General features: G+C 43.0%; 2 protein-coding genes across 2 annotated transcripts; both read left to right on the top strand.

The window, feature by feature from the left end:
- Positions 1-5,845: 5,845 nt before the first annotated feature.
- On the top strand, positions 5,846-8,259 carry LOC145423031 (uncharacterized). Its single transcript, XM_080295132.1, has 2 exons — positions 5,846-5,945; positions 6,188-8,259. Exon 2 carries the CDS (start codon positions 6,622-6,624, stop codon positions 8,257-8,259), a length of 1,638 nt encoding a protein of 545 aa, XP_080151258.1. The 5' UTR covers positions 5,846-5,945; positions 6,188-6,621.
- A 62-nt stretch (positions 8,260-8,321) lies between these two features.
- Positions 8,322-12,148, top strand: LOC145423030 (uncharacterized). Its single transcript, XM_080295122.1, has 2 exons — positions 8,322-11,680; positions 11,747-12,148. Exons 1-2 carry the CDS (start codon positions 8,507-8,509, stop codon positions 12,146-12,148), a joined length of 3,576 nt encoding a protein of 1,191 aa, XP_080151248.1. The 5' UTR covers positions 8,322-8,506.
- Positions 12,149-25,143: the final 12,995 nt, after the last annotated feature.

Here is a 25,143-nt window from a genome sequence, read left to right as displayed (position 1 = left end):
CCATTAAATAACCAACCAGCCGGTGCGAGCGATCTGTGTCAGCTGATCCCTGCAGCTGTGCACTGAAGTTTTAGATCAAATAAACTAAGCTGAAACCATTAAATAACCAACCAGGCTGTGCCAGAGATCTGTGTCAGCTGATCCCTGCAACTGTGCACTGAAGTTTTACAGAAAATAAAGTAAGCTGAAACAATTAAATAACTAACCAGCCTGTGCCAGGGATCTGTGTCAGCTGATCTTTGCGACCATGCACTGAAGTTTTAGATCAAATAAACTAAGTTGAAACCATTAAATAACCAACCAGGCTGTGCCAGAGATCTGTGTCAGCTGATCACTGCGACCGTGCACTGAAGTTTTAGATCAAATAAACTAAGCTGAAACCACTAAATAACTAACCAGCCTGTGCCAGCGATCTGTGTCAGCTGATCCCTGCAACCGTGCACTGAAGTTTTAGAGAAAATAAACTAAGTTGAAACCATTAAATAACTAACCAGCGTGTGTCAGGGATCTGTGTCAGCTGATCTTTGCGACCATGCACTGAAGTTTTAGATAAACTAAGCTGAAACCATTAAATAACTAGCCAGCCTGTGCCAGCGATCTGTTTCATCTGATCCCTGCAACCGTGCACTGAAGTTTTAGATAAACTAAGCTGAAACCATTAAATAACTAACCAGCCTGTGCCAGCGATCTGTGTCAGCTGATCCCTGCAACCGTGCACTGAAGTTTTAGATAAAATAAACCAAACCGAAACCATTAAATAACTAACCAGCCTGTGCCAGCGATCTGTGTCAGCTGATTCCTGCAACCGTGCACTGAAGTTTTAGATAAACTAAGCTGAAACCATTAAATAACTAGCCAGCCTGTGCCAGGGATCTGTGTCAGCTGATCCCTGCAACCGTGCACTGAAGTTTTAGATAAACTAAGCTGAAACCATTAAATAACTAACCAGCCTGTACCAGCGATCTGTTTCAGCTGATCCCTGCAACCGTGCACTGAAGTTTTAGATAAACTAAGCTGAAACCATTAAATAACTAACCAGCCTGTGCCAGCGATCTGTGTCAGCTGATCCCTGCAACCGTGCACTGAAGTTTTAGATAAACTAAGTTGAAACCATTAAATAACTAACCAGCCTGTGCCAGAGATCTGTGTCAGCTGATCCCTGCGACCGTGCACTGAAGTTTAAGATAAAATAAACTAAGCTGAAACCACTAAATAACTAACCAGCCTGTGCCAGCGATCTGTGTCAGCTGATCCCTGCAACCGTGCACTGAAGTTTTAGAAAAACTAAGTTGAAACCATTAAATAACTAACCAGCCTGTGCCAGCGATCTGTGTCAGCTGATCCCTGCAACCGTGCACTGAAGTTTTACAGAAAATAAACTAAGTTGAAACCATTAAATAACTAACCAGCCTGTGCCAGCGGTCTGTGTTAGCTGATCCCTGCAACTGTGCACTGAAGTTTTACAGAAAATAAACTAAGTTGAAACCATTAAATAACTAACCAGCCTGTGCCAGCGGTCTGTGTCAGCTGATCCCTGCAACCGTGCACTGAAGTTTTAGATAAAATAAACTAAGTTGAAACCATTAAATAACTAACCAGCCTGTGCCAGGAATCTTTGTCAACTGATCCCTGCAACCGTGCACTGAATTTTTAGAGAAAATAAACTAAGTTGAAACCATTAAATAACTAACCAGCGTGTGTCAGGGATCTGTGTTAGCTGATCCCTGCAACTGTGCACTGAAGTTTTAGATAAACTAAGCTGAAACCATGAAATAACTAACCAGCCTGTGCCAGCGATCTGTGTCAGCTGATCCCTGCGACCGTGCACTGAAGTTTTAGATAAACTAAGCTGAAACCATTAAATAACTAACCAGCCTGTGCCAGCGATCTGTGTCAGCTGATCCCTGCAACCGTGCACTGAAGTTTTAGAGAAAATAAACTAAGTTGAAACCATTAAATAACTAACCAGCCTGTGCCAGGGATCTGTTTCATCTGATCCCTGCAACCGTGCACTGAAGTTTTAGATAAACTAAGCTGAAACCATTAAATAACTAACCAGCCTGTGCCAGCGATCTGTGTCAGCTGATCCCTGCAACCGTGCACTGAAGTTTTAGATAAAATAAACCAAACCGAAACCATTAAATAACTAACCAGCCTGTGCCAGGGATCTGTGTCAGCTGATCCCTGCAACTGTGCACTGAAGTTTTAGATAAACTAAGTTGAAACCATTAAATAACTAACCAGCGTGTGCCAGGGATCTGTGTCAGCTGATCCCTGCAACTGTGCACTGAAGTTTTAGATAAAATAAACCAAACCGAAACCATTAAATAACTAACCAGCGTGTGTCAGGGATCTGTGTTAGCTGATCCCTGCGACCATGCACTGAAGTCTTAGATCAAATAAACTAACCTGAAACCATTTAAATAACTAACCAGCCTGTGACAGCGATCTGTGTAAGCTGATCCCTGCAAGCGTGCACTGAAGTTTTAGATCAAATAAACTAAGTTGAAACCATTAAATAACTAACCAGCCTGTGCCAGCGATCTGTGTCAGCGGATCCCTGCGACCGTGCACTGAAGTTTTAGATAAAATAAACTAAGTTGAAACCATTAAATAACTAACCAGCCTGTGCCAGGGATCTGTTTCATCTGATCCCTGCAACCGTGCACTGAAGTTTTAGATAAACTAAGCTGAAACCATTAAATAACTAACCAGCCTGTGCCAGCGATCTGTGTCAGCTGATCCCTGCAACCGTGCACTGAAGTTTTAGATAAAATAAACCAAACCGAAACCATTAAATAACTAACCAGCCTGTGCCAGCGATCTGTGTCAGCTGATTCCTGCAACCGTGCACTGAAGTTTTAGATAAACTAAGTTGAAACCATTAAATAACTAACCAGCCTGTGCCAGCGATCTGTTTCAGCTGATCTTTGCGAATGTGCACTGAAGTCTTAGATCAAAATAAACTAAGCTGAAACCACGAAATAACTAACCAGCCTGTGCCAGCGATCTGTGTCAGCTGATCCCTGCAACCGTGCACTGAAGTTTTAGATCAAATAAAGTAAGCTGAAACCATTAAATAACCAACCAGCCTGTGCCAGCGATCTGTGTCAGCTGATCCCTGCGACCGTGCACTGAAGTTTAAGATAAAATAAACTAAGCTGAATCCACTAAATAACTAACCAGCCTGTGCCATCGGTCTGTGTCAGCTGATCCCTGCAACCGTTGTGGGGATGAACAAAAAGTATTTTACCAGCATAATATAATCTGCAGTATGATCATTGCTTTAACAATGTAATAGATAGCTTTAAGATGGCCTTAAGATGTTTATGATGATGCTAACTTTGTATTTCAGGTGCAGTTATAACCATTTTATACATATTGCATATCTGTGCTTATTTGAGTTGATGTTCAGGTTCTTTAAAGGTCGTAAGCCTCACTGACGTGACTGTTCAGGTGATACATGCTGAGGGAAAACTAGAACATAGAAGGAATTGCAATACATGCTTACAAAACACTTATATCAGTTTATTTTATTATCTTTTATATGTTCATATTCTTGTATTAAGGTTTTAGTAGAGGTTCTTGGTTAAAACATTTATTTAGTAGAAGACATACACATAGTCTCAGTGAGCTTCTGGTCTGGTAAAAGGTCAGAAGTGCAACAGGTGAATTGAGAAAGAGCATTTGAGGACGAGACACAGACAGTAGGTGAAGAGGTGACACAAAGAGCATGTGAGGTCAACACACACACACACACACACACACACACTTTAAATTAGATTTATTTAGAGGAGAGGTTAGTTATGTTTGGCTGTAACTGCAAAATTGTCTTGGTAAAAGAGGAACCGTTTCTTGGTGTCTCGGCAAGAAAGAGGAACAAGACAAGAACTGAAAGGTAGACAGGAAGGGCTAGCCATGAAAATAGAAGATGATTTTCTAGGTGAAAAGTCATGATGATGTTGATCTGATCTATGTATAAAATGTATCTGTGACGCATGAAGGGGCGTCAGTAAATAAACCCTGATGTTATAAAATAATTGTTTGTGCTTTAGTAAGTCGAAGATCAATTGCTGTGTTCAGTGATCTTCCCACATGTGAATTAAAATCTTCGTTTGACTTCACCCGGCCGGACCAGTGTGGTTATTTTTCGATCACCTCTTGTACCCTTTCTCAAATCTTGAATCTTAACATTTGGGGGCTTCGTCCGGTGGTTGAGTAAGGGAAAAAAGTGGAGGTGTGAGCGGTGGTCCGAGGTGGTCAGACGGGCAGACATGAATTCCAGTGGTTGAAGTGAGTGGGCATAAGCCGGCTTATCCAAAAGGTAAGGCACTACCTGTTGAATTATTTCCAAAGTGTGCCAAATTGGACATGATAAAATTTAAGTCTACTCACTGAAGTTACTGGTGGATGTCTGTTTTGATTTTGATGAAAAATCTCATGAGTTGAAGCAGTTAGAGTTCTGCTAAAAAGAATGAAGAAATGAAAGCAGTAAAGTCTGCTAAAGCAGTTAGAGTCTGCCAGGAAAAGTTTAAATACTGGGTTGAAGTCCCAAAGAAATTGAGTTAGAGTCTCAAGTAGTTGGTAGGGAATTGGTTATTGTGTTGGTTAGAGTCCAAATTTGGTCATAAGAGTGGACCTGAGCGGTCATTTTGTGAGTTGGAGTCTCCATTTGACCACTAGGTTGCACCTGCTTCAGTTATACACTTGTTTCGGGTGTTGATTGTTGTTTCAAAGTATTATAAATTATTCTAGAACGGCAGTTCGAGTCTGCTAGGAAGCGCAGTGCTCAGAGGTAACGCTTGCCAATGCAAAGGACGCTTATGCATTGTCCTCGAAGAGGGATAGTCAGTTGGTCACTGTGGAGCTTGGGGCACTCCAGAATAACTAGGAGTTAGAGTCTCCTTACCGTTTGCAACGGTATCTGCGCTTTTTTGGCCAGCAGAAGTGGACTTCGGGCGTGTAACTTTAACCTAAAACTTCAAAAAAGTTTGGGTTGGTTGACGCTTTTAAATTGAGTTAGGGATTTTAGAAATGAGGCCAGAAACAGTTAAAGTCTTGATACTGGTTAATTGATCGCAAAAAACTCAGGGAGTTTATCGGTTAAACTGTTATGTTAAATTTGTCGAAATTCGATAGGTGTTAAAAGGTTTAAAATCTGTGCAGTTGTAAATATAAGACGTCTCTGTAATAAAAAAGATCTCTGTGGGTCGAGTCAGCAATGCACTGACTGCCTGCTGCTATTCTTAGATGAAGAGTGTGTGTGCATGCAAATGAGGCAACTGATGCAGAGCGCATGAGAGGACTATGCTTTCGGTTTTGTGTGATCATTCAGCTCTATAACTATTGTTTGCAAATGTGGATAAATGTCTGCGATTAAAATACCGGCTTAGTAAATAATAACATTGTAAATATATGAATGGTGACAGCGTTTCAAAATAGAATATAAGAATTGTTTGTGTTTAAAACCAACGTTTAGGTAAGAAGATTTAAGGTGGATTTGAAGGCATAAACAAAAAATAAAAGGGTTACAGTCTGCAAGGGTTGTTAATTCATGAGCTGACTGGATGCAGAGTAAGTGGAGTGGTCATCCTGAGAGGATTGAATGATGCTCTAACTCTGTGGTCAAGTCAGACATAGGCTTTAAGCAACCATGAGCCACTAATAAGCGTGACAAATTAATGAGTATGTGTAAATTGAACTTGTTAAATAGCTTTAATAGAAGTAACTCAATGAACACGCAATAAAGTGGACTTTTTAGGGGCAGTTTATCACTGATACCATAAAAAGCAACTTAATTAGTAGTTCAATAACAAATTGTAAAGATAACCTTTGTTATTTGATAAGAGAGAGAAAATTCAGGTTACATATAGTGAATAAATAAGGAAATGTTAATCTCTGCGTCATTCCACACTGAAATTTCAATTGTAGGGGATCATTTGGAGGTGAATTGTGTAGGACACGGGGAGACAGAAGAATCTCCCCATGAGTTTTCGGTGTGCATAGAAATTGAGGAGGCTGAACTGGAAGCCTGCCTGGGTCGTTGTTTTTGTTTATTTGAGGGTCTGCTGGAAGTTTGTGAAAACGACCACCTTGATATGTGGGAGCCTTCTCGGGCAGCGATTTTTTTGTTAAACCTGTGGCAGGCTGTGCAACATGGAGAAAGCTTTGACATAATGTCATAAAGGTGATTTCTTGGTTTTAGACTTATTAGTACGGGACAAGTTGAGGGACCCTTGAGGGTGTGTTGCTGTAAAGTATATAAGGGACGCGCAGCGCCGTTAATGGGTTTAAAATAAATGAAAAAACACTAATCCGAGGAACTATTGGAGAGGTAAGTATACGGAGGTGAGCGCGTTGCGCATAAGGGTTGCTGGTGTCATATATTAACACTTTGAGGGCGAATAATTTTGATTGAGTGTCAACGCTTGAGAACGCGAGGACAGCGTCTAAAGTGCTGGGTTAAACTTTGTGTATCACCGAGCAGGGGAAGAGGAGCCAGTGGTTGCGAGAACAGCGAGACGAAGACTGAAACCGAAAGTTAAGCGTGTCTGGGTGACCTAGACCAAGAAGGTAGAGTCGACCAACGCCATTGGAAGAGGTAAGTCTGTGTTTCAGAGAATGGCTGACAGCTCGGGTGCGACACCTAGTGGGAAAAGGGGATGCAAACCTCTGAAGGATCAGCTTGAACAGCTTAAGAAAGCTATTCGTTTGGCTTCACCTGGAGCATTAAAAGCAGCAGAGAAAGAGTGCCAAGCGATGGAGGTTGAGGTAAGTAAACTTATTACATCCCAACAGAAAGGGCTGGGTGATAAAATACCTCTGAGCTTGGTGTTAAAAACTGAAGGAGAAGTGTACGGACAAATGCATGAGGCCCTACGTGCGTCCATAGAGGCATTAACGGCATTGGAGGTTATAAAGCAGAGAGTAATGCAGGGAGGGCCAGAAGAGGAGAATGAAGACCGTGCGACGTCATCAGAAGAAGAAGACGATGAGGAGGACGAAGATGGAGGAGCTGAACCTCAACCAAGTACAAGCCTAATTTTGAGGAAAAGAAGTGTGAAGAGAGACCAAGCACAGAGACGGCCCATATTTAAGAGCTCAAAGAGTAGAAAAGTGAGTTTTGAACAAGGAGCTCCTGACCCTGGTTTAAGTCTGCCTCTAATAGCAGGTCCAAAGAACGAACCAGTTTATCGCGCCTATAAGGTGAGAGATTTGGAAGCATTGGTTAAACAACTTCCACCAATAACCAAGGGAGAACATTGGGAAGGAGAAGAATTAGCGCTGGGCGACTTTCGCGCTTTGGCCGGACGTTGTATGCTGGGTGGTGGGTTAGCAGATGTAGAGCAGATAGCTCAAACAACCAGATATGCAAATGACCTGAAATATCATGAGGTGCAGAATGACTTAGCAGATGCAGTCCGGGAGAAGGACCCAACTCCTAACTCTGGAGCCATTCCAAAAATTATTTGGGATCCCAAAAACACACCCAGAGAGTGTTTAGCTAAAGCAAAGGAACAATGGTTGTTAGGAACAGGAATACATCCGGGGAAGGAGGGTGAAAGTAGAGCGTGGTTTCGTTCGGCAGTGCTGGCAGGGCTGCCCAATCAGGTTGCAGTGGATTTGGAAAAGAACCCAGATTTTGCCGTTGCAGACTCGGTGCAGTGGGACAGACATGTGACCCACAGACTTCAGCAGGAACAGGATTTGGCAAACAAACAAAAGAAAGAGTTGGAGGAAGCCCAGGCGTGGCTGGTCAAGTTGCAGCTGGCAGAAGCAAAAAACAAAGCAGGAGACAGAAAGAAAGAGGATAAAGAGAGCGCAAGGAAAATAATGGTGGCAAGGCCTCAGCCCGATCCTGTGCCTGACTGGCCAGATCAGGATCCGGGTCTCTACCCTGATGACCGTTGGCCCGCCAATGCACCAAGGCAGCGTCAACCAGTAGGGAATTGGGGGACCGGTGGACCGCAGAGAGGGCGTGGTGGATCCGTGAGGGGGGGACAAAGGGCTCGGAATCCAGGGAATCCTAACAATGTGTCTTGGACTGCCTGTTACAGCTGTGGAGCAGAAGGACACTGGTCCCGAGAATGCCCTGAATCGCAGCGAAATTATCAGAGGCGAGGCTATCAATCCCAGGCACGAGGAGGCCCAAGACAAAGAGCTGCTTACAGGGGAGCATATCAAGCTCCAAACCCGAATGCAGCACCAGCCGCCCAGTACCCAGTAGCTGACTGGGGCTGGGAGGGGGAGCAATACTGATGGAGCCCGGAGAAACTGAACAGCGTGGGGACGGCAGAACCCATGCTGTCAATGACCGTGGAAGGCACTGAATTGCCCTTCCTGGTGGATACTGGAGCAACATACTCAACATTGAAAGACACACTAGACAGTGCAACACTCTCCTGTCACACAGTTAATGTGGTAGGCTTTTCCGGGATTCCAATGACACTGCCATTGACAGATCCAGCATTGACACAGCTGGGAAAACAGACTTTGAAGCACCAATATGTGGTGTCCTCACAGGTGCCTGGAAAATCTCATGGGCAGGGACCTGCTTGTGAAACTGGGATCACCTTCAAAGACTCAATATCTAGTCCAGAACTCTGAACAACCCACTGCCGAAATCTACTGGGGGAGGCTAGTGGAAGAAGGCATTCTGAGACATTATCAGCTGTGGAAACCCTGGATAATGAGCCTGGCCGTCTATTCCCCCCCGCGAGATCCTTTCCACGTTACACTCTTTTATGATAGGGAAGATAACGATATCTATCGGGAACAGTTCCAGTCTGATCTTGAGGGACAGACGTGGAATGTGCAAACACATAACATTTATGTTGGACCAGAAGGTGTGGCCGCGGCTGTGAAATTTACTGATGAACAACTGCCTTGGTACAATGTGGGAGAGGATTCAGCCCCTCACATTACATTGGCGGTCCACGAGGGTCATGGGCCAAGAGATCTGGGACCAATGGTTAAGCGGGCGCTGGACGACGCATGCTGGCAAAGCACCCAAATTCCAAATGTCTGGTATGCACCAAAATGTAAAATATATCGCATAACTTGTTTGTCCAACGATGCAGTGATCTTAGAACATAAAGAAATCTCCAGAATACATGGCAGGGAAAGAATGGATCATCCTGATGCAGTAGCTGAGCTCTCAAAATTGCCTGGTACTTTGTGGTCCGCAGGGCCCACAGATGTAGGTCTAGCTAACTGTTCGCCTGTCCTGTTCCAGCTGAAGTCTGACATACCAATTAACAGACCACAATATAAGCACAAAACTGAAGCAGAAGAAGGTATAGCTGAAACCATTGAAGGACTGTGGAAGGCAGGAGTGCTTGAGCCCTCATGGTCATTTTGGAACACACCTATTTTGCCAGTGGAAAAACATGGGACAGGGAAGTACCGTATGGCACATGATTTGAGAGCAATAAATGCCATGCTGAGGACTGACACTGTGCCTGTACCAAATCCCTACACGGCTCTGACCGAAATTACTGGGGACCAAAAGTGGTTCACATGTATTGACCTAGCGAATGCATTCTTTTGTCTCCCACTGCACGAGTCACTCAGAGACATTTTCTCATTCACATACAGAGGCCGCAAATTTAGGTACACACGCCTACCACAAGGCTTTGCACTCTCACCAGGAATTTTTAATCAGGTGTTGAAAGAGGCATTGTCCCCATGTCAACTGCCAGGGGGCTGTACATTAATACAGTATGTTGATGATCTTCTTATTGCAGCCCCGTCAGCAGCGGCCTGTACGGCAGCATCGCTCGTGGTGTTGAACAGATTGGCGGAGTGTGGCTTCAAAGTGAGCAAAGAAAAACTGCAGTTGGTCCGGCCAGAGGTAACATTCCTGGGCCGGGTGATCGCACACAGATCAGTGGGGTTAATGAACACACACAGAGACCAAATTCTGACACATCCAAAACCAAGAACTGTGAAGGAGTTGCTTTCCTTTCTTGGCTTGACAGGTTACAGCAGGCAGTTCATTCCGAACTATGCGGGTAAAACGGCCCCTTTAAGGGACCTGATCAAGAAAGTTGGTGTTCGAAATCTGAAGGCTGAATTGCCTTGGACGCCGGACACAGAGACAGCGTTCATTTCACTAAAACAGGATTTGTCAAGAGCCACAGATCTGGCCACACCTAACTATGATGAGGCATTTTATCTTGATGTTTCAGAAACAAAGGGAGTTGTGAATGGTGTGTTGTTTCAGAAAAAAGGGGGAGGTAGGGATGTACTTATGTATGTCAGCATAAGATTAAATTCAACAGAAGCAAGGCATCCCACATGCACACAACACGCAGCAGGAGTAGCAAAGATAATTCAGAAAACAGCACACATAGTGAGGGAACACCCACTGAAAGTGCTTACCACACACAGTGTAGTGGCCTATGTGAACTCACAGGTATTCACAATGACTCCACTGACGCAACAAAGGTTGAGCAAAATTTTAGAGGCGCCAAATTTGATATTCACACATGAAGGAATAAATATGGCAGACCTAATGGGGTCAGGAGAACCACATGACTGTATTAAGAAAGCCCAGGTTGAAGGAAAAATCAGGGAAGACCTGAAGGCAGAGCCCATATACGGAGCTGAGGATTGGTTCACAGATGGATGCTGCCACAGAGATGAAGAAGGATTGAAAGCGGGCTATGCAGTAGTCTGTAGAGTAGGAACTGAGTTTCAGGTGAAAGAAGCAGGAAAAATTGAGGGACAACAGTCGGCCCAGAGAGCTGAAGTGATAGCCCTAACTCGAGCCCTGAGGTTGGCTAAAAACATGAGAGTGAACATCTACACTGACTCAGCATATGCGTTTGGAGCAGCTCATGTGGAACTGGCTCAGTGGAAGAGAGCCGGGTTCAGGACGGCCACTAATGCACCCATCTGTCACAAAAAGGAAATGGAGGAACTGGAAAAGGCCCTGGAGGACCCAGACGAGGTAAGTATTATAAAATGCAAAGGCCACTCACAAGCAGACAGTATGGTGGCAAGAGGAAATCAGAAAGCTGATGAAGCCGCAAAGGAAGCAGCGGGCTACAAAGGACAGAGACAACTGGTGCAGGTAACCCCAGAAGAGGAGGTTAGCACTAACAGCATGGAAGAAGTTAGAAAGGCTCAGGAGGAGGCATCCCCAGAGGAAAAGGGGGTGTGGGAAAACAAAGGAGCCTGGCAAGATGGCGGTTTGTGGAGGGGGCCAGATGGGCGTCCCGCTTTAACGGCCAAAATGGCGGAACAAAAGGTGAATGAGGCTCACGGGCTTGGTCACGTGGGAGTGAAACAGATGGAGAGAAATTTGTGCCGATGGTGGCATCCTGATTTGAGAAGGATGATACTGGAAAAGGCCAGAACGTGCCTAATTTGTGGGGCACACAACCCAAAGCCAGCAGTAAAACCTGAAGCTGGTAAGTTTCTCATGCCAGAAAGGCCAGGAGAAGAGGTCGTGATTGATTATACCGACATGATTGATACAGGCCCAGGTGGGGTGAGGTATTTGTTGGTGTGTGTGGATGTTCTGACTGGATGGCCCGAAGCATGGGCGACCAAATGTGAAGATGCGAAAAGTGTGATTAAGTGCTTAATCAATCATTACATTCCAAGGCATGGGTTTCCCAAGAGAATTAGATCAGACAATGGTACTCACTTCAAGAATAAAGATTTGCAAGAGGTAGAGAGGATGTTGGGAGTGCAACATAAGTTCGGGACGGTCTATCATCCTCAATCTCAAGGAAAGGTAGAGAGGATGAACCTAAATTTGAAAAACAAGTTGGCTAAAATTTGTGCGCAGACAGGGCTAAATTGGGTCGCAGCCCTGCCCATTGCTTTGATGACCATAAGATGTTCTGTTAACCAATCCACAGGTTTCACCCCTTATGAGCTGCTGACTGGGAGACAGTTTCCAGCACCCTGGACAGTGGTCCCGGTGGAGCAGCCCAGGACAAGCAACAGGTCTTATGCAGAATATTTTAATGAGTTGAAGGCTCTTGTGTCCAGCTTTACAAAACAGGTCACTTGTGAGAGACCCACGGGGAACGGAGAGGTCCCGGACGCAAAGGCAGTGGACCCTGGGGCGGTGGCCCCTATGTCCATGATGCCGATGATGGATCTGGAGGTAGCCGAGTGGACTGAGGAGTGAACAACAACCTGTGTATCGACCTCTGGTGTGCCAGAGGTCGTAAGGGGGAATTGTGGGGATGAACAAAAAGTATTTTACCAGCATAATATAATCTGCAGTATGATCATTGCTTTAACAATGTAATAGATAGCTTTAAGATGGCCTTAAGATGTTTATGATGATGCTAACTTTGTATTTCAGGTGCAGTTATAACCATTTTATACATATTGCATATCTGTGCTTATTTGAGTTGATGTTCAGGTTCTTTAAAGGTCGTAAGCCTCACTGACGTGACTGTTCAGGTGATACATGCTGAGGGAAAACTAGAACATAGAAGGAATTGCAATACATGCTTACAAAACACTTATATCAGTTTATTTTATTATCTTTTATATGTTCATATTCTTGTATTAAGGTTTTAGTAGAGGTTCTTGGTTAAAACATTTATTTAGTAGAAGACATACACATAGTCTCAGTGAGCTTCTGGTCTGGTAAAAGGTCAGAAGTGCAACAGGTGAATTGAGAAAGAGCATTTGAGGACGAGACACAGACAGTAGGTGAAGAGGTGACACAAAGAGCATGTGAGGTCAACACACACACACACACACACACACACACTTTAAATTAGATTTATTTAGAGGAGAGGTTAGTTATGTTTGGCTGTAACTGCAAAATTGTCTTGGTAAAAGAGGAACCGTTTCTTGGTGTCTCGGCAAGAAAGAGGAACAAGACAAGAACTGAAAGGTAGACAGGAAGGGCTAGCCATGAAAATAGAAGATGATTTTCTAGGTGAAAAGTCATGATGATGTTGATCTGATCTATGTATAAAATGTATCTGTGACGCATGAAGGGGCGTCAGTAAATAAACCCTGATGTTATAAAATAATTGTTTGTGCTTTAGTAAGTCGAAGATCAATTGCTGTGTTCAGTGATCTTCCCACATGTGAATTAAAATCTTCGTTTGACTTCACCCGGCCGGACCAGTGTGGTTATTTTTCGATCACCTCTTGTACCCTTTCTCAAATCTTGAATCTTAACACCGTGCACTGAAGTTTTAGATCAAATAAACTAAGCTGAAACCATTAAATAACCAACCAGCCTGTGCCAGAGATCTGTGTCAGCTGATCCCTGCGAACGTGGACTGAAGTTGTAGATCAAATAAACAAAGCTGAAACCATTAAATAACTAACCAGCGATCTGTGTCAGCTGATCACTGCGACCGTGCACTGAAGTTTTAGATCAAATAAACTAAGCTGAAACCACTAAATAACTAACCAGCCTGTGCCAGCGATCTGTGTCAGCTGATCCCTGCAACCGTGCACTGAAGTTTTAGAGAAAATAAACTAAGTTGAAACCATTAAATAACTAACCAGGCTGTGCCAGAGATCTGTGTCAGCTGATCTTTGCGACCATGCACTGAAGTCTTAGATCAAATAAACTAACCTGAAACCATTTAAATAACTAACCAGCCTGTGACAGCGATCTGTGTCAGCTGATCCCTGCAAGCGTGCACTGAAGTTTTAGATCAAATAAACTAAGCTGAAACCATTAAATAACTAACCAGCCTGTGCCAGCGATCTGTGTCAGCGGATCCCTGCGACCGCGCACTGAAGTTTTAGATAAAATAAACTAAGTTGAAACCATTAAATAACTATCCAGCCTGTACCAGCGATCTGTTTCAGCTGATCCCTGCAATCGTGCACTGAAGTTTTAGATCAAATAAACTAAGTTAAAACCATTAAATAACTAACCAGCCTGTGCCAGTGATCTGTTTCATCTGATCCCTGCAACCGTGCACTGAAGTTTTAGATAAACTAAGTTGAAACCATTAAATAACTAACCAGCCTGTGCCAGCGATCTGTGTCAGCTGATCCCTGCAACCGTGCACTGAAGTTTTAGATAAAATAAACCAAACCGAAACCATTAAATAACCAACCAGCCTGTGCCAGCGATCTGTGTCAGCTGATCCCTGCGAACGTGGACTGAAGTTTTAGATCAAATAAACCAAACCTAAACCATTAAATAACTAACCAGCCTGTGCCAGCGATCTGTGTCAGCTGATCCCTGCAACCGTGCACTGAAGTTTTAGATTAAATAAACCAAACCTAAACCATTAAATAACTAACCAGCCTGTGCCAACGATCTGTGTCAGCTGATCCCTGCAACCGTGCACTGAAGTTTTAGATAAACTAAGCTGAAACAATTAAATAACTAACCAGCCTGTGCCAGCGATCTGTTTCAGCTGATCTTTGCGAATGTGCACTGAAGTCTTAGATCAAATAAACTAACCTGAAACCATTAAATAACCAACCAGCCTGTGCCAGCGATCTGTGTCAGCTGATCCCTGCAACCGTGCACTGAAGTTTTAGATCAAATAAACTAAGCTGAAACCATTAAATAACCAACCAGCCTGTGCCAGAGATCTGTGTCAGCTGATCCCTGCGACCGTGCACTGAAGTTTAAGATAAAATAAACTAAGCTGAAACCACTAAATAACTAACCAGCCTGTGCCAGGAATCTTTGTCAACTGATCCCTGCAACCGTGCACTGAATTTTTAGATAAAATAAACTAAGTTGAAACCATTAAATAACTAACCAGCGTGTGTCAGGGATCTGTGTCAGCTGATCCCTGCAACCGTGCACTGAAGTTTTAGATAAAATAAACCAAACCGAAACCATTAAATAACTAACCAGCGTGTGTCAGGGATCTGTGATAGCTGATCCCTGCGACCATGCACTGAAGTCTTAGATCAAATAAACTAACCTGAAACCATTTAAATAACTAACCAGCCTGTGCCAGCGATCTGTGTCAGCTGATCCCTGCAACCGTGCACTTACGTCTTAGATCAAATAAACTAAGTTGAAACCATTAAATAACTAACCAGCCTGTGCCAGGGATCTGTTTCATCTGATCCCTGCAACCGTGCACTGAAGTTTTAGATAAACTAAGCTGAAACCATTAAATAACTAACCAGCCTGTGCCAGCGATCTGTGTCAGCTGATCCCTGCAACCGTGCACTGAAGTTTTAGATCAAATAAACAAAGCTGAAACCATTAAATAACCAACCAGCCTGTGCCAGCGATCTGTGTCAGCTGATCCCTGCGACCGTGCACTGAAGTTTAAGATAAAATAAACTAAGCTGAAACCACTAAATAACTAACCAGCCTGTGCCAGCGGTCTGTGTCAGCTGATCCCTGCAACCGTGCACTGAAGTTTTAGATCAAATAAACTAAGCTGAAACCATTAAATAACCAACCAGGCTGTGCCAGAGATCTGTGTCAGCTGATCCCTGCGAACGTGGACTGAAGTTGTAGATCAAATAAACAAAGCTGAAACCATTAAATAACTAACCAGTGTTGGAAACACGCAGTTCTTTGAATCTTTGGGCTGAAGGAGGGACAATACTCGGTGTATCAATGCTCAATCAACAATCATTTATTTCCATACAATTTCAACAATAAGAGCATTACAACGTCCGGACGGGAGAGATGCCTGCAGAGGTTCGACAGCATGTCTCAAAATGGTGACGGGTTGCTCAGCTTTTTATAGTCTCTAGTGGCCCCCAGCTAGTCGTAAAAGCCAAAACATCACATTTTTTCTCTGTTACAGCGCCTAAGTTATGACCTCGGCAGTTGTTTCTCTGCTTTCTATAAGGTGGGGGTGTGGAATGTGGTCTATCTATCTCCCCTGTCTTTAGACACAGAGTCTCCTGCTTACAACCTTCTCTTCATGATTCAACAATTAAGCATGTCAAGAAAACAGTGTAACACATTCCCAGCAGATCAAGGATACAGAGTGATGCACATTTATCTAATGAACTAATATGTGAATATGTTCTGTTAACTCAAAAGTATAATGAGAACTAAACTACATACAGCTCACACACTCTATATTAAAGGGTATAATGTGATCTACAGCAGTATTCTAATTCAACTACTTTGATTACATATATAAGGTAACATATAATAACAGAATAATATCACAATACCCTCTTTTGATCTCTCATTAAAGAGATCACTAATAACAAGCACTTCAGCGTTGCAAGGTCCAGGTTTTCTTGATCCTGAGGCCCTCTGTCCCCTTTTAACGGGTGGACCATATGGGGGATGACCTCTGTGTTCACGCAGTTCAGATGCAAGCAAAGTTAGATTTACAACCATAACAGCAGTTACAGATGACACTCCCATCACTCCCCATTTTCCCACAGCTTTATTTTGGTGCTCCAGTTTTCCACTCCCATTTTAATGCCCCCTTATACCTTTCAAATGTACTCAGACTAGAACCTCTGTCTAAGGAGCTTTTAACCTTTATTTTATTGCTGCAGCTACCAGTGTCTTCCAGTTGGGTGATTCTCAGCTTCTTTCTTCGACCTCCGGGGTTAGGCCACCCTTTAGTCATTGCACAGTTCTGGGGTGGGATCACCGGCGTGTCCCCCTTTTTGCCAAGAGCCTCTCGAACCTCGTTGGTCTGGTGTTCCTGGTTTTCGCCAACCCCTTCATGGTTATTGCTGTGTTTGTGGGATCCATCTTCTCCAGGAGCCCAAACGTCATGACACTTGACCCCAGTTGCTGTCTCGGCAGTGCCTACATCTGTCTCTGCTGTGAAGGGTCCTCACATCTCCGGGTCCCCGTCCGGTGTCTGTTCCTTTCTCTGCAAGAGACAGAAAACCAAAACACCTCTCTCCCTAGCCTTGATAATCTAATATTGTTATCCATTGTTGTTCTAATGTTTCAAATTTGGTTTAAAATATTATGTTCAGGACCTATTCTAATCATAATCTATGTGTGTGTAAAAGAAATCAAAAATTAGTGAACCCTTTCTAAGTCTAACACATTATAAGCTTAAGTTTTACCATAGCTAAATTATTAAACACAGAAATAACGTCATAAAATGTTCATAAAACCATTGTTTGATGTTCGGACTCAACTCCCCCTTTTTGACACACTCCCATGTGTCAATTCATTGGAGCTAGACAATTAAAAGAGAAGGTTAGTGACATCATATCTCAGAAAGTATCAGAAATTCTTCTCTCGAGTACCGTTGCTCCAGCCTTGTCATCCCTGAGGATCTTCGATCCCGAAAATGTCCCTTCTCCTCATGTAATAAAGTCTGTCATCCTTCCATGCCCTGGTAACTGGTCCATCCAGAGCTGTAACATTTTGAAATATACATACAACAAGCCAAACCACACCTTGGTCACACCAACCCTTTTCTGCCCCGAAGATGTCCAATGCCATCCTAGTATGGACTGTCAAAAGTGGCTTTAACGCTGACTATCCTGACAATCCATTTTATAACGTTTCCTGGTCAGATTTGCCAATCTCTGCACCAGGGTTGTAATAGTTTTGCAATTTTCATCAGTTTATATTAGTTTTTACCAATTCTTTGCTAGTTTAGTGTAGTTTTTATTTTCTGAAAATCCTTAGTTTCAATTTAGTTTTATTTGTGTTTTGCAAAAATTAAGTGTAACAAAATCCCAGTCCCATCATATCAGTCATGCTCTTCTGGTTATCCTTGGGTGTTGAGACTAATAACTATTAACTCTTGCCGCACCGTGTGGTCCTAATTTTGGTTGAAGTGAATTGATAACCTTTTGAAGGCGATTGTTTCACACCTTTATTTAGATGTCCCAGTCCTGTTGTCTCGGGATACATCACGCTGCCTTATCTGGGGTTAGCTGTTTTCTGGGGATGCGGGTTGAGTGGGTGAGCTCTTCAAGGAGGGGGAGTGTGCTCCCCCTGATGAGGTCTTCTAGGTAAGCTAGGTTAACCTTCTTCTGTGGGCTTTTCAAGTGCACTTTAAGGTTAGTGGGACTTTTAGTTTTATAAATGTCCCTCATAACCCCCTGATGACCCAGTATTTCATTTTTTGCACACTGTAGTACACATTTTAGTTTTTGCTTGTAGCTCGCATACTCTACTTGCCACTCCTCTAAGTCCTGATGTTTCTTAGAGAGGGCAACAGTACCTTTAAAATTATATCACACGTGTGGGGGTGTGGCCTTGCCAATTGTTTTGCCCACCTTTTCAAAATGGCTGGCGTGCCCACAAGCATATTTCATGGAAAAAGAAAGGTAAGCTTGATATTTACATTTAAAATGTTTTGTTAAACTCAGATTTTTATTTTATTCTTTTTTTGCAAGTACCCCTCCTCGGTGGCGAGAAACTGTTGGTGTGGTCAAGTGGGTGCTCTAGAAACAAACGCTCAGGACAGAACAGTTATCAGTCCTGTAGTTCCTACAAATTTTGCATATGTTTTATTCCATATTGATCCTCTGAGTGTAATGGTACATTTTAATTTGAATTTATCCAAACTAAACACAATATTTTCTTTATTTACTTTGCTCTTGTTCTTTTTCAGTACCACATCCTATCAAATGTCCCTGTCGATTATATTCTACATTTAATAACTTACTATTTCAAGTGAGAACCTAAATCATGTGGACCAATGTTTATTATTGCATATCTCTATTCTGAATGTGGCCAGTCATTCATAGGTATTGTTCAATTTTGGCGATTTTCCTCTATAAAATTTAATTGACTTTTTACAGTGGCCTGCTATGGTTAATAATAACATATTCCAGTCATGAGTGATATCAATAGTTATCTCCACTGTAGCATTTGGCATTCCCAATAATATAACATGATACCTTAATCAAAACACAGCTACTATAGCACAGTTTTCTTAATGCAAACATCAGTAACTCAAAATCAGCAACCACAGTGTTAAGTCTGCAGTTCATACTTATGTGAAGCTAGAGTCTCCTCCTCCAGTCTCTCTTATCCTCCTGCTCCTGAAAAAACAAAACAAAACAAAGCGAAGCATCCACCCTTCTCTTGTCGGCTGGGTGAATTGTTTATGAATTGTTTATTGGCATTTACTAATCCTAAAGTGGGTGCAGTCATTGTCTCAGTATCAAGTCAGTCCAAACTTTTAGTTGTCAGTCCATCACAGTCCATTCACATGCATACCTCCATACACATTCATACCAGATGTTGCTGATAATGGAGTCTCCCGCGCAACCTATTCGAGCCTCCATCACCAGCAAGATGACGTCATCATTTTAAAGGAAAACAATTCCTTGGTTTTTTTTTTTTTTTTTTTTTTTTTTTTTTTGGGCCGGATTGACTCGGTGCAATCCTTTTAGATCAGTGTTCCCTATAAGTGAATTTCTCCCAAGCCAATTACAATCATGGAGAAGCACACTTTGCAACTGTTTACAGTAATAATATTTTATAGCGCTTTAAATTTCAATCTTTCAGGCCTTGTTTAAAGAGCTGATTGTTAAATCATGAACTCACAAAATCTCAACATATCACCACCGGTGGATCACACCTCTCAGATGTTTTTTCTCCAGTGCACTGTAACAAAAACGAAAACAGACATAACCAACAAAATACTACTAAAATAACACAAACTAGGGCCCGTTGCAGACATGTCCAAGCATAAAACTATCCCTCTCTCGCTTACGAGAAAGAACACAAGCCAAAGCTTACTGATAAAATCAAGCTAGCGCTAAACAAAACCAAACAATCAACCAGAAATTCACAGGAACATTTTGCTTCCTGCCGGGACAATATTGTGTGGGAATGAGAACCTCAGGTGCCGTAACACCTTTTGTTCCTCCTTGAATTAAAACTCAATCACAGAAAATGCCGTACTCCAACCTAACCTTACACTATTAATTCATCAATTTCACTCTGTGCCACTGTTCCTCATCAGGGCTGTGTGAAGCACAGCAAAGAATTCAGTCAAGGCCTTGAGCCATAAACAGACATCACGCACAGACATTGTTTTCATAACCAAACTTTTTTAGACCTTATTAACTCTACATAAATGCCTTCTAGGTGACATATAACACATTCTAAGTATTTAATGGTAATCAATGGCTCCTCATAAAAATTATGCATTGGGATGTTTGTGTGCAGCATTTTGCATATCAGCATAAGCAAAGCATTCTTCATTGCATCAGCGTGTATGTGTGTGTGCGTGTGGATCACTCTTCATTGCACAAGCGTGTGCATGTGTATGTGTGTGCATCACTTCTCAGTGAATCAACATTCCCGTGTGTGTGTGTTTGTGTGTGTGTCATTTCTCACTCACTCAACGAGTGCACGTGTTCATGTGTGTATTTCACTTCATTCTGAATCTGTGTGTTTGGAGACGTGTGTGTGTGTGTGTGTGTGTGTGTGTGTGTGTGTGTGTGTGTGTGTGTGTGTGTTTCTCTTCATTCTGAGTCAGTGCATGTAGATGTGTGTGTGTGTGTGTGTGTGTGTGTGTGTGTGTGTGTGTTCATCACTTTCCTGTTCTGGTGTTCTGGGTAAACCACGGCCTGAAGCGTGCCCTGGGGTCCTGCCCCCCCTCCTTTTTCAGTTTGTTTGCGACCATTGCTGCTGCTGCTGCTCAAAATTCAGTCCGTCCTGGTTCTGACCCCAATTGGGGCAGTCCTTTCTCCAGTGTCGATGTTCACCGCAGGTGAAACCTGCATCTTCTTCTGTGTTTTTGTCCATTCTGAGGTGCCTTCTGACCTCAGTTACTCCTCTTGTCTCGGTCACGCCCTTTTTCGCCACCCGATCATCCGTGTTGGTCCATCACTGTCCTGCACAGTGTGAATGCAAAGTTATCAAGGTCAGCATTCTTTCGCTCGGCCTTACTTTTCATTCGGGCTTGGCGGGCGTCTCGTCACAGCTCTGTCAGCTGACGCAGTCTGGGAATTTTCCCCCGTGTAGTGAAACGGGCCTTAGGTTTAGTGCTCTCCGTCTCGGCTGCATGAGATCACATTCCTGCAGGTCTGTTGACATTCTCAGGTCGTTGTTGTGGGTCCAGCTGTTGCAGCATTTGGTCAGTGTCACGTATGGGGGAGAGCAGGAGTCCAGTCAGCCTCGGCTTTCAGGGCCGGCAAAGCAACCTGTAATTAAATATGTATAGAAAAAACAAAAACAAAACAAAACAAAAACAAACAAAAAACAAAAACAAACGAACAGGAAAATGTTGTTGTGTTGGCTGTGTTATTCAGAGGGGAGGCAATGGGGCCAGGCCCTGTGTCAGCCTTCTCTCCCCCTTTTTTTGTTTTTTGTCTCCCGATATAAGCAACTCCTAACCTACCAAGTTGACAGGACAACACCGGTATATGTTAAAATTCTTAAGATCATGTTTAAAAGCCCAAAAAGGAACTTTCTTTCATTCAGTAATCACTTTTATTAATCAATCAACAGAAAACATGTCACAATTTGAATCTTTTAACCACTAAATTTGTTGTGTCTTGCCTGGTTGGTTAGACCAGTGTTCCTTCTTTTTTTTTTTTGTTAAATTGTTGTCCTGCAACCCAGAGGGTTTCTTTGTCAGTAATGTATAGACTTCATCATTTAAGTATGTTAATTTTTCTTTAACCTTGCTGGAAAATCTTCACGTGTTCATGAGTGTAAGCTGTTTCTTCATTGCGTGTATGTGCATTTGTATAAAAGCAGGTTAATTTTATCTTTTCTCAAACTAGGCGTTACCTTAAAAGGAGCCTTTCTCTCAGATTTCTCTGCTTGTGTGTGTTTTTGTTTCACCTTTTTGTTGTGATGCTCCGGACGCCTTCCCAACCTCCACAAGTCCGTTGGCCCCAATTTTATGTGTTAAAACTTCTCTTAATTTCTCCTCTAATTCTCTCCTCGCTGCTGTCTGTTTCACAGCTGCTGATTCGTGCTGGGTGTGGTTCCCATTACCTATAATTTTGCTTCGGCCGCTGTGCTTGTGGGGGCAGTTGGTCCAGGTCCGCAGCTTCCTGTATTAACACACTAAGAGATTTATTTTAATTTCATTTTCATCACTGTTAAACAGATAAGCAGGCAACACGCCTACCTTGACAGCGTAAACTGTACGCCAGTCTCCCAACACATTCCTCTCTCTACTCCTCCATAATTCTCCACTGCACACCTCTTACTATCTCTCCCTTTTATTTTTATTACACCACAGAGTAATACACCCAATTATGCCCGTCTATCTCTATGTGGCTCCAAATTCCCTCTTTATTTTAATTTCACACTCGTCAGGGGACAGGCACACAACAATTTCAACCACTGAAACGAGGAATTCAACCTTTTTATATTTCTTTACTAAATCTAGACTCAACGTTTGTTCGCAAAATGTGTCTTGTTCTAGTCCGGAAATAAATGTGAACCCGTGATTACACGGTCGTTCCAGTGTTATTTCCGTGGCTATGCGGGGGCCCTCACCTCCCCAAGTCACCACCTCAGCACCCGGACGCCGCCGGTCCTGGCCAAGCGTCCCTGGACAGGAGGGTCGCTACTCCATAGGCAAAGTTCCACAGGTACACTAGGCATCAACCTTTGATCCTAAAATGTGTATTTGCTCTAATGTCCTCCTAATCAAACACATTAACCGTCACTGTCACTGTGCTCACGCTTCACACTCCACACAAAACACACTCAGAGCGCGCCTCAGTCACATTCTCCCTCAGTGCGCGCTTCACCCACAAGACAGCACCCAGAGCGCGCCTCGCAGCTTCACACACACTCTCTCACCCAGAGCGCGCTTTGACACTCACACACAACACTTTTCCTCAGCGGGAATTTTACACAGAAACCTCTGAGCTCAACTATTAGATCTTCTTAAAGCACACTGCACCATAGACCAAAATACCCTTTTCTCTGCGCTTATGACCGCCACAACGGAGCAAAGTCGCATCATAAAAGTGATGCTTGCATCCCCGAAGTTATACCAGACATCATAAACCAGGTTTTGCTCTATGTACTTCTTGGCAAGTAAAATTTTACTTTGTTTTATGACCGCAGCCCTTAAAAAAAAACTCGACTGACGCCACAAACCACCGTCAAACCTCTGTTCAATGTACTAAAATTAGCACCAACCACTACTGCACTTCACAGCCGCACCACCGGAACACGCCGTATCATAAACCAAACCTACGGACGTGTTTCGCTCTCGCGTTGCCAGTGTTTAACCGCACCGTGAAGCCAGCATCTGCTTTTCCTTAAATCAACTTCTATTTCATAGCCGGCAAGAGCCAGGACGTAACCGACACCATAAACAAACTTCAAACCTCGACTTCAATGTACTGAACTAATGGCCGCGTCTTCAGAATAAATTCTAATGTATTATTGCTACAGAAGCCAGTATTAGACAAAATTAAATGTGGAAGGTAAAGTGGCTGCAACTAGCTCAACGTAGTATCTTATTAGTTTCTCGGTAGAAGCAGTTTACTGCAACTAGCTCAACGTAGTGTCTTATTAGTTTCTCGGTAGAAGCAGTTTATTTAACACACTGGAATTCAGCCTCAACTTATGTTGTTAGTATCTTGCGCCAAAAACCAGACACCGACAAATTTACTGTGAAAATACATGTGACTCAGTGAACAGATTAATTTGGAAAGCCCAATATGCACATTTGGTATTTATAATACAACAGGCTGTGCTTACCTTTTTATTTTTGGACCGGTCCTCTGTTCACCTCGCCTCACGATCTCACCAAAGGTCAAATCTACACCTCCTCAGCACACCAAAGATCCGGGTCACACGGCACCAAGTTGTTGGAAACACGCAGTTCTTTGAATCTTTGGGCTGAAGGAGGGACAATACTCGGTGTATCAATGCTCAATCAACAATCATTTATTTCCATACAATTTCAACAATAAGAGCATTACAACGTCCGGACGGGAGAGATGCCTGCAGAGGTTCGACAGCATGTCTCAAAATGGTGACGGGTTGCTCAGCTTTTTATAGTCTCTAGTGGCCCCCAGCTAGTCGTAAAAGCCAAAACATCACATTTTTTCTCTGTTACAGCGCCTAAGTTATGACCTCGGCAGTTGTTTCTCTGCTTTCTATAAGGTGGGGGTGTGGAATGTGGTCTATCTATCTCCCCTGTCTTTAGACACAGAGTCTCCTGCTTACAACCTTCTCTTCATGATTCAACAATTAAGCATGTCAAGAAAACAGTGTAACACATTCCCAGCAGATCAAGGATACAGAGTGATGCACATTTATCTAATGAACTAATATGTGAATATGTTCTGTTAACTCAAAAGTATAATGAGAACTAAACTACATACAGCTCACACACTCTATATTAAAGGGTATAATGTGATCTACAGCAGTATTCTAATTCAACTACTTTGATTACATATATAAGGTAACATATAATAACAGAATAATATCACACCAGCGATCTGTGTCAGCTGATCACTGCGACCGTGCACTGAAGTTTTAGATCAAATAAACTAAGCTGAAACCACTAAATAACTAACCAGCCTGTGCCAGCGATCTGTGTCAGCTGATCCCTGCAACCGTGCACTGAAGTTTTAGAGAAAATAAACTAAGTTGAAACCATTAAATAACTAACCAGCCTGTGCAAGGGATCTGTGTCAGCTGATCTTTGCGACCATGCACTGAAGTCTTAGATCAAATAAACTAACCTGAAACCATTTAAATAACTAACCAGCCTGTGACAGCGATCTGTGTCAGCTGATCCCTGCAAGCGTGCACTGAAGTTTTAGATCAAATAAACTAAGCTGAAACCATTAAATAACTAACCAGCCTGTGCCAGCGATCTGTGTCAGCGGATCCATGCGACCGCGCACTGAAGTTTTAGATAAAATAAACTAAGTTGAAACCATTAAATAACTAACCAGCCTGTACCAGCGATCTGTTTCAGCTGATCCCTGCAATCGTGCACTGAAGTTTTAGATCAAATAAACTAAGTTAAAACCATTAAATAACTAGCCAGCCTGTGCCAGTGATCTGTTTCATCTGATCCCTGCAACCGTGCACTGAAGTTTTAGATAAACTAAGCTGAAACCATTAAATAACTAACCAGCCTGTGCCAGCGATCTGTGTCAGCTGATCCCTGCAACCGTGCACTGAAGTTTTAGATAAAATAAACCAAACCGAAACCATTAAATAACTAACCAGCCTGTGCCAGCGATCTGTGTCAGCTGATTCCTGCAACCGTGCACTGAAGTTTTAGATAAACTAAGTTGAAACCATTAAATAACCAA

This window comes from Astatotilapia calliptera, chromosome 3 (assembly GCF_964374335.1).
Source record: "Astatotilapia calliptera chromosome 3, fAstCal68.1, whole genome shotgun sequence".
Classification (NCBI taxonomy): Eukaryota; Metazoa; Chordata; class Actinopteri; order Cichliformes; family Cichlidae; genus Astatotilapia; species Astatotilapia calliptera.
This window is presented reverse-complemented; position numbering and strand designations above follow the sequence as displayed.